The sequence below is a fragment of the Myxine glutinosa genome, chromosome 11 (genome assembly GCF_964187855.1).
Source record: "Myxine glutinosa chromosome 11, kmMyxGlut1.1, whole genome shotgun sequence".
In the NCBI taxonomy this organism is placed as follows: domain Eukaryota; kingdom Metazoa; phylum Chordata; class Myxini; order Myxiniformes; family Myxinidae; genus Myxine; species Myxine glutinosa.
In genome coordinates this window covers 133,568,913-133,582,337 of record NC_136271.1, presented here as the reverse complement: position 1 = coordinate 133,582,337, position 13,425 = coordinate 133,568,913, and the positions used below count along the sequence as shown (strand labels likewise).

The 13,425-nt window shown below is 47.7% G+C and overlaps 1 protein-coding gene across 3 annotated transcripts in view; it reads left to right on the top strand.

The window, feature by feature from the left end:
- The first annotated feature begins 9,976 nt into the window (after positions 1-9,976).
- Positions 9,977-13,425, top strand: part of LOC137436847 (1-phosphatidylinositol 4,5-bisphosphate phosphodiesterase beta-1) — a 293,810-nt gene continuing 290,361 nt past the window's right edge. Inside the window, exon 1 of one of the 3 annotated variants that reach the window (XM_068131011.2) lies at positions 9,977-10,367. In XM_068131011.2, the coding sequence (XP_067987112.1) occupies positions 10,269-10,367 (99 nt within the window). In that variant the 5' untranslated portion in view covers positions 9,977-10,268. The remainder of the gene's footprint in view (positions 10,368-13,425) is intronic. The other 2 variants (XM_068131013.2, XM_078787147.1) reach the window with 2 other exon arrangements.

Sequence of the window (13,425 nt, the reverse complement as noted above, 5' to 3'; positions counted from 1 at the left end):
ATTAAGAAGAGACGGACAGAAACTAAAAGAGAAATCCAGGAGGAGGTGATGGAATATGTACAAGGTCGGTGCTCAACTCATAATGGCGTGCTCACTAACCAAATAAAGAGTTTGCAGGTGGTGAAGGAGGTGCGGAGACGAGGTGCCAAGGTGAGTGGCGATATACATGGAAATGTATATGATGTGAGGGGAGCTTCAGTCGGCTTGGGGGTTGCTTTGGACCCGGGTGTTCGTGAGAGGCCGTTGGTGAAGTGTGCGACAGGTCTGGTGTGCGAAAAAAGAGGTGTGCGAGAATGTCCGACCATGGGGTGTGTGAGGAAAAAGTGCGCGCCGAGGAGTGAGTGTGCTGTCGAGAGTGAGTCGGTCGTAGCGCGTGTGCGAGGGAGCACATGGAAGCGCGTAGTGAGAAGTGTTACAGAGGATGTAACGGAAGCATGCACGCCTGTGGTGAGTGTTACAGAGGGTGTAACGGGAGAGTGTGCGCAAGAGTGTGCGCGAGAAAGGTGTGTAACGGACAGGGGCATGAGGAAAGAGTGCGCTGTCAAGAGTGAGGGAGAATGCATGCCTGTGGTGAGTGTTACAGAGGGTGTAACGGGAGAGTGTGCGCAAGAGTGTGCGCGAGAAAGGTGTGTAACGGACAGGGGCATGAGGAAAGAGTGCGCTGTCGAGAGTAAGGGTGAGTGCGCTGTCAAGAGTGGTGGTGAAAGTAGTGAGAGTGACACGGAGCGTGAGTTGGTTGTGACAGGTGAGCGAGGATGTACACCTGGAATGGAAGGATGCACACCTGGAATGGTAGAGCGTGTGTGGGAATGCACACTTGAGTTGGTCGTGAGGCACGTGGTTGGGTGTGCGAGTGAGAGCACACCTGTGATTGTCACAGAGGAGGTGACCGAGGAGGGGGTGCGAAGAGGTGTGTTGGTGAGGTGTGCGAGCGACGAGTGTGTGCAAAGGTGTTCGGTGGTCAGGTGTGTGACCAAGTCTGTGAGCGGAATGAGTGTACCTGGGTGTGGAAGAAAAGGTGCAATGACGAGGAGCATGGGAATAGCTGGATGTATGAGCAAGAAAGGGGTAGCGTATGCGTGTAAGCATGCAGGTGAGGCATCGACGGTAACCGGGTTAGCGGTTAGAGCGACTTATAGCCGAATCGGGCCCTCGGTGCGTGCCGGGCTTCGCGTGCCGCGAGAACCAGCGGGGATCCGAACCACGGCGGATTTGAAAGGACCGCCGTATGTGATCCACGCTGGGCCGCGCTTGGAACGGCCGCGTCCGTGCTCCGCTAGGCGGAACGGGCAGCCCGATAGGAAGGGTCGTCATGGCGACCCCTTTTTGTTAAGGCGTTCCGGCAGGTCGAGATCGGGCAATTGGATGGCTCCACGCCGAGGTGGTGCATGGGATCTCGGCCCGGGTAAGCGTCCTTCCCTGCACCGAGTGCCGGACGCATCCAGCCGCCGGCACCAAACAACCCACATTCATTGCTCGGCTTTACGAAGCCGGGCTGGAGACGTGAATTGGCGCACCGAGAGGATCTAATAAGTAGACGGGTGATGAGGTTAGTGTTTTGGACCCAAAATTAGAAAAAGGCAAAATTTGATGAGTAGAATAGAATTGGCAGTAAATAGAAAATTTTTGATTGGTTGGAATTTGGACGAGCAAAATTGATAGTGGGACCTCCCCGATGTGGGGGGATGGCAACTCCACCATCCCTCACAAATGGGGGGGGGGGGGGCAAAGGAGCACTAGTTTATGGGGTGTATGGCAGTGAAAACTAGCCCGGGTGGGTTAGGATATACCGTTTGTAGGGATCTAGAAAAGATGACATTAGGTAACGTTAAGATTAGGTAGTGACAATGACACCTGCAGTGGGGACGCAGGTAGATTAGAGTGGATGATAATGACGAGGGAGCGCAATAGTTTAAAGGGACGACTGGGAAGCGCAAGTTTCAGAGGGGAGTAGTTAGATGAGATGATGCCGTGTGAGTGTTGGAGGTGTATTTAGAAGTGTATTGTGAAAAGTGTATGATTGAACAGGTGTGATTGCACAGGTGTGCAACTGAACAGGTGGATGGAGCAGTGTTTGAGTGATGGTGATGGTGAGGTGTGTTGTGTTGACCAACTGGTCCAGGAAGAGGAGGAGGGTGCAGGTGGCACCAGGTATGATTGCACAGGTGTGCAACAACAGGTATGAGGAACAGGTGTATGGAATAAATGGTAGTGTGGAATATCTGGAGTATTGGAATGGATGGTCGTGGAGTGAGTAGAATGGAAACTATGGAGTGGAGTGGATGGTGCGAAGGTGTGAATGGGGGAAGGATGGACCCCCATCACGAATACCAGGGTCGGGTAGTGAAAGTGTTAGGTAGAGGGTATAGGTAAATTGTGGTTGGATATTGGCATCTGTGGTGCGGGTGGAAGAATGATGTTTGGATGGGTGCATTAGTGTTGTGGAAATGGCTGGGCGTGTAGCCTGTTAGTGTGTGTAGTTGGTTTGGGCACTCCACCACTGTGAGGATGTCGGCCAGGTGAGGCCGCAGGTGGGCTCTGGGAGCCGGTAGAGTTGTTGTGGATGGGGCCCGAGGATCCGGAGGACGGACCCGGGTAGCCCAGTGCCAGAGGGCACCAAGGGGTGACAGAGCCAGGAGGGGCCTTCCCCAGTAGATAGGTTAGGGTGAGGAGCTAGGTAAGCTCGGGTGGCAACTGCAGTGGTGGAGGTGTGCAGGTGGGTAGACCTGCTGGGAGAGCTACACGTCACAGCCCAGAAATTGTGCAAGGGCACCGGGAGATGAATCGGGGGAGTGAGACCCCAAAATGGAGAAGCACCACAGTTTGGTCAATGGGAATTGGTTTTTAGAACCCATAGTGTAAGTTGGCCAATGGATTGGCAGGGAAAGACCCCGGGTAGTGTAAAGTGTGTTAATGTCATTTAGAGGATAGTTAGGATTGAAGTCTCCTCGCACCATCTACATCCACTCACCTGAGGTGACAGGTACTCCACACCATGCCATGTTTTGATTATTTTTTATGATGCAAATGTTTGGATTGTGAGGCGCATCATGACGTAGGTGTGACATTGTGCTTTGATGTTCCATCTCTTCCTCCTTATGAGGATTGATGATGAATTGGGTGATGGCAAATTTTGAAGTAGAGGGATTGTGGAGACGAATTTGGTATAAGGGAAATAAGGGGAGACGTGACAGTAGCGAAGAATTTGTAAATGTGTAGATTTTGTAAATATGGGGTAAGGGCAAGGGTAGTGTAGGTGACAGGGGGGGGGGGTGACGTACGGTAGGGACGAGCTTTCTCATTTCGCTCTCCGTACGCATTTCGCCTTGCATTGCCTTGTTTGATGTGTACCCTTGTGACCTTACCCCTCGCTCATTTGTCTTCCCCTTTTGTCTCCCACATGACCTGTGCACCATTGGGCGCCGAGGGGAGCGTGCGTGAGTCGGCCATTGTGCGCCCGGAACTCTCAGAACCAGCTGTCTGCATCGATGCACCACATTATGGACCACATGTCTGTGGCCGAGCACCACTTATGGACCCCATGGGTTGGGGCATGGCCCCTCTGCTGGAACCGGCCATGAGGGCCCGAAATCTTGCTGGCGGACCTTGGCCACAGGGCACCGATGCCCCACAGGTGAACCACACGTAGTCGGCCCTGTGGGCCATAAATAAAGATAAATAAAATGGACACGTTTGGGCAAGCTTTATTGCAAATAGGCCGCCAGTAACAAAATGAAGGAAAAGACAACAACTGGAAGAAATAATAATAGCCAGCAGAGGGAGCCGAAGAGCAAGAGATCACCTGCAGGGTTAGGGGTTGTTGATTTATTTTTATTATTGAACATTCATGAACACTGATGAACAATGGTGACTGCACCGATTGGTGCTTGGGGGTGTATTGGTGCATTTTTAGGTGCTTTCATGGTGCATTGATGCAGAGCAGACTGTCTCCCCCGCAGAAAGAACAATCACAGGTCCTGGGTTAGTCTTGTAAATAAAAGTAGTGTCAATTGTAAATAATGCTCCCCACCGTCAGTGTGTAGTTTGAAGACCATTCCGCAATTCGGTTAGCTGTGGGCGTGAGTCTGTTAGGCAGGGTGCAATGGAGCAGCGGGACATATTTATCTATGTTTTAAAACTGTCGCACTCAGGGTCAGGTTAAAAGTAGAGGGAACTACACCTACGTGTCACACTAAATTAAAGTTATAGGCCCGGGAAGTGCCTAAGAGGAGGAGGGTGCAGTGTTGCGGATATGAGGATGGCATTTTTTTGATTGTGTTGTATTGTATTGGAAATGGTGATGAACATTGTTGGATATGGCCCCTCCTGCCTCCAGAGTTGTGTAAAGGTAAAAAGGGCGTCTCGGTAATTAGTCCATAAAGCATCCACGTCAGCCAATCATAAAATACCCCTGTTCGATAGCTTATATCTTATTATGTGTCTTAGGGTAAGGCTGTGTCTCCCATTAACTTAAATACTCCATTGTACCAAGTGAAATAAGAATAGGTCCCCTTTCATTTCATTTCGATGGCCAACTGCATTTTGGGCGGTTTTCTCTTCAACCACCATTGGCCACGAGGCAGGGTTGGGGAAGAAAGGCGGGTCCCCACCTCGTCAGAGAGGGGAGGAGTGAGCCAGCCCCACTCGACCAACCATGAACAAGGGGTTTGGCTAGAGAGGGCGGAGGAAGAACGTTTGGGGGAGGTTCGCAAAGGTTGAGGGGCGGGGCCTATATAACCCGCCGGCGGGGCGTTCCCCAAGCAGTTGAGTCCAAGAGAGAAGTCCAGCAGTTGAGTCCAAGAGAGAAGTCCAGCAGTTGAGTCAAAGAGATGAGCTTTGACAGAGTTGAGACAAGGAGGGAGGAGAAAAGAGCTGGGTCGTCAGAGCTGCGTGTTTGAGCCACCGAAACTGCATCTACAGCAGCTGGAGCCACCGAAACTGCATCTACAGCAGCTGGAGCCACCGAAACTGCCTCTACAGCAGCTCGAGCCACCGAAACTGCCTCTACAGCAGCTCGAGCCACCGAAACTGCAGCCACAGCAGCGTGGGGCCTGGACGGCAGTTTGGAGCAGGGCCGCGAAGGAACGGCGGCTGCCCAACGAGCCGATCGTGCTGCAGGACCAGTTGGACCTCCCTATCCCGCCAGCCATCCACCTGCCATCCCTATCATCATTCCCCGTGTAAGTGTGTTCGTAGTCTGTCTTTTGTCTTGTCCCTGGGAATAAGTTAAGTCTGTATAAGCTAATAATTGTCACTGTGTCACCTGCGTCTCATGTCCCTGTAAATAAACGTGACTGCTCCTTTTTGCTTGTGTGTAAATAATAATAAACCCCGTTACTCTTCTGTACATCTTCTTCCTCTTTGCATTTGGTCGCTTTAGAGTTTTCCAGATTGAGCAGCTGCGGTGCGATACGGCCAACGTTTGGGTTGAATCGGGTTTTAGTCGGGGAAGCACTGTTCGGTCGCGGTAATACCATCGCTCGGTAAAATAACATCCTAATCCGCGGTCCGTAACAGTATGTATGTGTTAAATCTTTTATTTTTGACCCTTTACTGTGTACCCGTGTTAACGCCTTACCGCGTACCCGTGTTAACCCCTTACCATGTGCATGTGTTAAACCTTTTATTGTTGACCCCTTACTGTGTGCATGTCGGTGTGTTAACCCTTTACTGTGTACCTGTGTTAACCCCTTACGATGCACACGTGTTAAACCTTTTATTGTTAACCCCTTACGGTGTACCCATGTTCACCCTTTACCGTGTGCATGTGTTAAACCTTTTATTATTAATCCGTTAGCAGTTACCCGTGATAACCCCCATACCATGTACCTGTGTTAACCCTTTACAGTGTACCCATGTTAACCATTTGCCATGTACTCATGTTAACCCCTTGTGGGGTACTCGTGGTAACCCATTAGCATGTGTGTCTGTCGGTGTGTTAACACCTTACTGTGTACCTGTGTTAACTGCTTTCCATATACCTGTGTTAACCCCTTACCATGTACCTGTGTTAACTCCTTTCTGTGTACCTCTGTTAACACCTTATTGGGTACTCATGTGAGCCCATTAGTATGTGTGTCTGTCAGTGTGTTAACCCCTTACTGTGTATATGTGTTAACTCCTTTCCGTGTACCTGTGTTAACCCTTTATTGGGTACCCGTGTTAACTCATTAGCATGTGTTTGTCGGTGTGTTAACTCATTACCATGTACCTGTGTTAACTCCTCACTGTTCATGCAGGTTAAACCTTTTATTGTTAACCCCTTGCCGTGTACCCATGTATCTGTGTTAACCTCTTAATGTGCGCCCGTGTTAAACCTTTTATTATTAACCCATTATCGTGTACCCATGTTAACCCCCTTATCATGTACCCGTGTTAAACCTTGTTATTATTAACCCAATACTGTGTACCCATGTTAACCCCCTTATCATGTACCCGTGTTAAACCTTGTTATTATTAACCCAATACTGTGTACCCATGTTAACCGCCTTATCGTGTACCCGTGTTAAACCTTGTTATTGTAGTGGCTACCGCTGGGTTTACACAATCGCCTTGCACCTACCAAGGATGCGGAGCGATCACCATGCCGGGCTCGTCCAGGACGCCTGGGCAGGCCCGCACTCAACTTGCCAGGCCTCGGCCGGGATGCCCGGGCGTGCCCGGGCACGCCCGGCCATGCCCGCTCTCGACTTGCCAGGCTGTGGCCAGGACGCCCGGCCACGCCCCCTCTCGCCTTTCCCGGGCAAACGCTCCGGGATAATGTGTGTATATATATTGCTGCCCGATAAACGGGCTTTTCAGAGTACCCGAGTTGTTTTGTGACAATAAAGAAACTCGGACGAATTCCAGCTTTTTGTCGCGTCCATTCTTCCGACTACGTGGGAGCACAGCTCCTTCATTATTATTAATCCTTTACCATGTACCCGTGTTAACCCCCTTATCGTGTACCCGTGTTAAACCTTGTGATTATTAACCCATAACCGTGTACCCATGTGATAACCCCCGTACTGTGTACCTGTGTTAACCCATTACAGTCTACCCGTGTTAACCATTTACCATGTACTCGTGTTGACCCCTTATGGGGTACTCGTGTTCACCCATTAGCATGTTTGTCTGTCGGTGTGTTAACACCTTACTGTGTACCCATGTTAACTCCTTTCCATGTACCTGTGTTAACCCCTCACCGTGTACCTGTGTTAACACATTTCAGCAGCACACCCTGGTTGTGAAATGCAGATGGTTAGATCGTCCGCTCCGAGTCTCGTAGGTTGGTGGTTCAAATCCTGGCCGAGTCACACCAAACACTTAAAAAATGGTATGTGCGCTGCCTTGCTTGATGCTCAGCATTTAAAAAGATGGAGAACACTGCCAAAATGGTTAAACTGCCAAAATCAAGACTCTCTGCTCACCTTCACTCCTTCATTCCTCTTTTCTCCCGCCTCTGGAACAAACTCCCTCACTCTCTTCAATCCCACTCCTCCCTCCAGGTCTTTAAAACGGCTGTTCACCACCATCTCTTATCTTCCCCAATCCAAACCCTTGATCTTTTCTACCCCCGCTAATTTCACCCCAAATCCACTTTTTTGAGGTGACTTTTGACTTCTTTCCTGGAAGTCCTTGGTGTCCTTGCGTTTTATACCTATCCTGCCTCCCCCCAGGCCCTCTCCCTCCCACACATCTCCCGATGTCCCTGCTCTCAAATGTTGTGTTTGTGTGCTTCCTCCCCTTCTCTCCCTATCTTGTCGACCGCTCCCCTTTTTATGTACTTTGTTTGCTTGTTTGTTTGATTTGTTTGTTTGATAAATGTTAGCTCTTTCACGAGCCTCGACTCTGTATACAAAAAAAAAAAGAAAAAAAAAAGGAACCTCTGTTGACGCCATATTTGGTACTCATGTTAACCCATTGGTATGTGTCTCTATCAGTGTGTGAACCCCTTACTGTGTATCTGTGTTAACTCCTTTCCGTGTACCTGTGTTAACCCCTTATTGGGGACCCATGTTAACTCATTAGCGTGTGTGTGTGTGTGTGTGTGTGTGTGTGTGTGTGTGTGTGTGTGTGTGTGTGTGTGTGTGTGTGTGTGTGTGTGTCGGTGTGTGTGTGTGTGTCGGTGTGTTAACCCCTGACCATGTACCTGTGTTAATTATTTACCGTGTACCTGTGTTAACTCCTCACTGTTCATGCATGTTAAACCTTGTATTGTTAACCCCTTACCGTGTACCCATGTAACTGTGTTAACCTCCTAATGTGCGCACGTGTTAAATCTTTTATTATTAACCCATTACCGTGTACCAGTGTTAACCGCCTAATCGTGTACCTGTGTTAAACCTTATTACTATTAATCCATTACCGTGTACCCGTGTTAACCCCCTTATCGTGTACCCGTGTTAAACCTTGTTATTATTAATCCTTTACCGTGTTCCCGTGTTAACCCCCTTATCGTGTACCCGTGTTAAACCTTGTTATAATTAATCCTTTACCGTGTACCTGTGTTAACCCCCTTATCGTGTACCCGTGTTAAACCTTGTTATTATTAATCCTTTACCGTGTACCCGTGTTACCCCCATTATCGTGTACTCGTGTTAAACCTTGTTATTATTAATCCTTTACCGTGTACCCGTGTTACCCCCATTATCGTGTACTCGTGTTAAACCTTGTTATTATTAATCCTTTACCGTGTACCCGAGTTAACCCCCTTATCGTGTACTCGTGTTAAATCTTGTTATTATTAATCCTTTACCGTGTACCCGAGTTAACCCCCTTATCGTGTACTCGTGTTAAACCTTATTATTAATCCTTTACCGTGTACCTGTGTTATCCCCTTTATCGTGTACCCGTGTTAAACCTTGTTATTATTCATCCTTTACCGTGTACCCGTGTTACCCCCATTATCGTGTACTCGTGTTAAACCTTGTTATTATTATTAATCCTTTACCGTGTACCCGAGTTAACCCCCTTATCGTGTACTCGTGTTAAACCTTGTTATTATTAATCCTTTACCGTGTACCCGTGTTAACCCCCTTGTCGTGTACCCGTGTTAAACCTTGTTATTATTCATCCTTTACCGTGTACCCATGTTAACCGCCTTATCGTGTACCCGTGTTAAACCTTATTATTAATCATTTACCGTGTACCCATGTTAACCCCCTTATCGTGTACCCGTGTTAAACCTTGTTATTATTCATCCTTTACCGTGTACCCATGTTAACCACCTTATCGTGTACCCGTGTTAAACCTTATTATTAATCATTTACCGTGTACCCATGTTAACCACCTTATCGTGTACCCGTGTTAAACCTTATTATTAATCATTTACCGTGTACCCGTGTTAACCCCCTTATCGTGTACCCGTGTTAAACCTTGTTATTATTCATCCTTTACCGTGTACCCATGTTAACCACCTTATCGTGTACCCGTGTTAAACCTTGTTATTATTAATCCTTTACCGTGTACCCGTGTTAACCCCCCTCACTGTGCATGCGTTGACACTATACCGTGTTGTCCCCTTATTCGTTACCCTGTGTAATTGGTGTTAACCATGTTGCAGCTGTGTGATCCGTGTATTTGCCTAAACGAGTCCTGGGCGTGGTGGTTCCACCGCGAGCTCGGCTTTTCATTCCTTTTTCACTTTCATATAAACATGGAAAGTCGGAGTTAGCACTTGTTTATTTGATTGATTTTTCGCTACCCAAATGGTTCTGCGGTTGTGCACTTGTCGGGAGGTGGAGGTGATGAATGTGTTCCGAAAAGGGCGGACGATGCGAAGGACGCGCGACCTAATCAATTATGAGGAAGACGCGCAACTTCGATGAGGGAAAACTGGAGCCCAGAGTGCATCCGGACAGCTCGGAAACCCGCCAGGTCGTCATCCCACATAGCAACGGGAACGATTCGCGGAGAGGAGGGGATCCGATCCGAGGAGGAAGAGGAAGCGGGCACTGCAGTGTCATGCACACAGCGACTGAGGGTGGGAGGGACTAGGTATGGGAGGGAGAGAGCGCGCGCGCCTTCCGTGCGGAGCGGCGCTTCTTCATTCGGAGCGCGCGCTCTGCGTCCTGACGTGCGTTTTGCGCGCGTCTTCCATTCTGTCAGAAGCGAGTGCATGCACGCACGTACGTACGTACGCGCATTATGACTAAAATAAATATATAATAGAGGCGCGCTCCGCGTGGGTTCAAGAAGTAACTTTTCTCTTCAGAGCTGCGCGCTCGTGGGGCCGGCGTTGTGCGTCTTGTTTAAAAGCGCAGAGGACTCCGCTCGCTCGCCAGGCGATGGCAGGGGCACAGCCCGGGGTGCATTCCCTCCAGCTCGAGCCGATCCGAGTCCCCGAATCGCTGAAGAGAGGCAACAAGTTCCTCAAATGGGAGGAGGTGAGTGAGTGCAGCGTCGCCTCGCCCGCCCGGTCCGGCCCGACTCGTGGGTCTCCACGTCTCGTGGGCCGTGAGGGGGGCTCGATCGGCGCGACGCGCCCGACGTCGGGGCTCGGGCGGCGTGGCCGCCTCGCGTTACGAAACTCTTCAGTGAAGTTCCATGTGGGCAACTCCAGCCTCGAACTCGCGACGTTACCGCAAAACTCGTGGCTTTTACCAACACGGTGTGCGCGGCGCGGGACGAGTTTAAATGTCATGTCCGTAAACATGGCGTGCGATTATACAGGCGATCGCCTCCAGATTGATCACCTGTATGGGTTTTTATTCTTACCTAGAGCCTTTGAAAAAGTTATCAGAACGAGGTGCGATCAAGTAGTCCCGATTAGAACCACAAACGTGTACATAAAGTTTCGATGCACGAAGTAGTTGCACCTGGAGATTAAAGAATCAGCTACCCGAGTAAGGGAACACACCTGGTGGTTTAGCATGGTCAGGAATACTGTATATGGATTTGTTCCGGGTGCCGATAAGGATAAGTACCCATAACTGGCAGGAAAAATACATTTTCTGACGACCTACTTACACACACGTAGCAGTAGCTAGTACTAGTAGTTGTTGTAACATTAGTGGTAGCAGCAGTAGTAGTAGTCGTACTTACAGTAGAAGTAGTTGTAGTAGTCGTACTTACAGTAGTAGTAGTAGCAGGAGCAGTGGTAGTAATAATGGTAGTAGTAGTGGTGGTAATAGTAGTAGTAGTGGTAGTTGCAGGAGCAGTGGAAGTAGTAATAGTAGTGGTAGTGGCAGTAGTAGTATTGGTAGTAGCAGAAGCAGTGGTAGTAGTAGTTGTAGTGGTGGTAGTATCAGTAGTAGTAGTGGTAGTAGTAGTAGTAGTAGGCGGTCTTTGCACCTGAACAAGGCCATTGACGTGAAACGTGCAAACTACCTGGTGAACTTGTTTTTCGTGCAGACGCTGCTGCCAAGACAGTAACCACTCTGAGATAACAAACAAACTTACTAACTCGATGCTACACTTCCATACTTACTAACTCGATGCTACACTTCCCTACTTACTAACTCGATGCTACACTTCCCTACTTACTAACTCGATACTACACTTCCCTACTTACTAACTCGATGCTACACTTCCCTACTTACTAACTCGATACTACACTTCCCTACTTACTAACTCGATGCTACACTTCCATACTTACTAATTCGATGCTTCACTTCCATACTTACTAACTCGATGCTTCACTTCCATACTTACTAACTCGATGCTACACTTCCCTACTTACTAACTCGATGCTACACTTCCCTACTTACTAACTCGATGCTACACTTCCCTACTTACTCACTCGATGCTTCACTTCCATACTTACTAACTCGATGCTTCACTTCCATACTTACTAACTCGAAGCTACACTTCCATACTTACTAACTCGATGCTACACTTCCCTACTTACTAACTCGATGCTACACTTCCATACTTACTAACTCGATGCTACACTTCCATACTTACTAACTCGATGCTACACTTCCCTACTTACTAACTCGATGCTACACTTCCATACTTACTAACTCGATGCTTCACTTCCCTACTTACTAACTCGATGCTTCACTTCCCTACTTACTAACTCGATGCTACACTTCCATACTTACTAACTCGATGCTTCACTTCCATACTTACTAACTCGATGCTACACTTCCATACTTACTAACTCGATGCTACACTTCCCTACTTACTAACTCGATGCTACACTTCCATACTTACTAACTCGATGCTACACTTCCATACTTACTAACTCTACTCTTCACTTCCATACTTAGTAACTCTACTCTTCACTTCCATACTTACTAACTCTACTCTTCACTTCCATACGTACTAACTCCATGCTTCACTTCCATACTTATTACTTACTAACTCGATGCTTCACTTCCATACTTACTAACTCGATGCTTCACTTCCATACTTACTAACTCGATGCTACACTTCCATACTTACTAACTCGATGCTACACTTCCATACTTACTAACTCGATGCTACACTTCCCTACTTACTCACTCGATGCTACACTTCCATACTTACTAACTCGATGCTACACTTCCATACTTACTAACTCTACTCTTCACTTCCATACTTACTAACTCTACTCTTCACTTCCATACTTACTAACTCTACTCTTCACTTCCATACGTACTAACTCCATGCTTCACTTCCATACTTACTAACTCCATGCTACACTTCCATACTTACTAACTCTACTCTTCACTTCCATACGTACTAACTCCATGCTTCACTTCCATACTTACTAATTCGATGCTGCACTTCCATACTTACTAACTCCATGCTTCACTTCCATACTTACTAACTCTACTCTTCACTTCCATACGTACTAACTCCATGCTTCACTTCCATACTTGCTAACTCTACTCTTCACTTCCATACATACTAACTCCATGCTTCACTTCCATACTTACTCACTCTACTCTTCACTTCCATACTTACTAACTCTACTCTTCACTTCCATACTTACTCACTCTACTCTTCACTTCCATACTTACTAACACTACTCTTCACTTCCATACTTACTAACACTACTCTTCACTTCCATACGTACTAACTCCATGCTTCACTTCCATACTTACTAACTCGATGCTACACTTCCATACTTACGAACTCTACTCTTCACTTCCATACGTACTAACTCCATGCTTCACTTCCATACTTACTAACTCGATGCTACACTTCCATACTTACTAACTCCATGCTTCACTTCCATACTTACTAACTCGATGCTTCACTTCCATACTTACTAACTCCATGCTTCACTTCCATACTTACTAACTCGATGCTACACTTCCATACTTACTAACTCCATGCTTCACTTCCATACTTACTAACTCGATGCTACACTTCCATACTTACTAACTCCATGCTTCACTTCCATACTTACTAACTCGATGCTACACTTCCATACTTACTAACTCCATTCTTCACTTCCATACTTACTAACTCGATGCTACACTTCCATACTTACTAACTCCATGCTTCACTTCC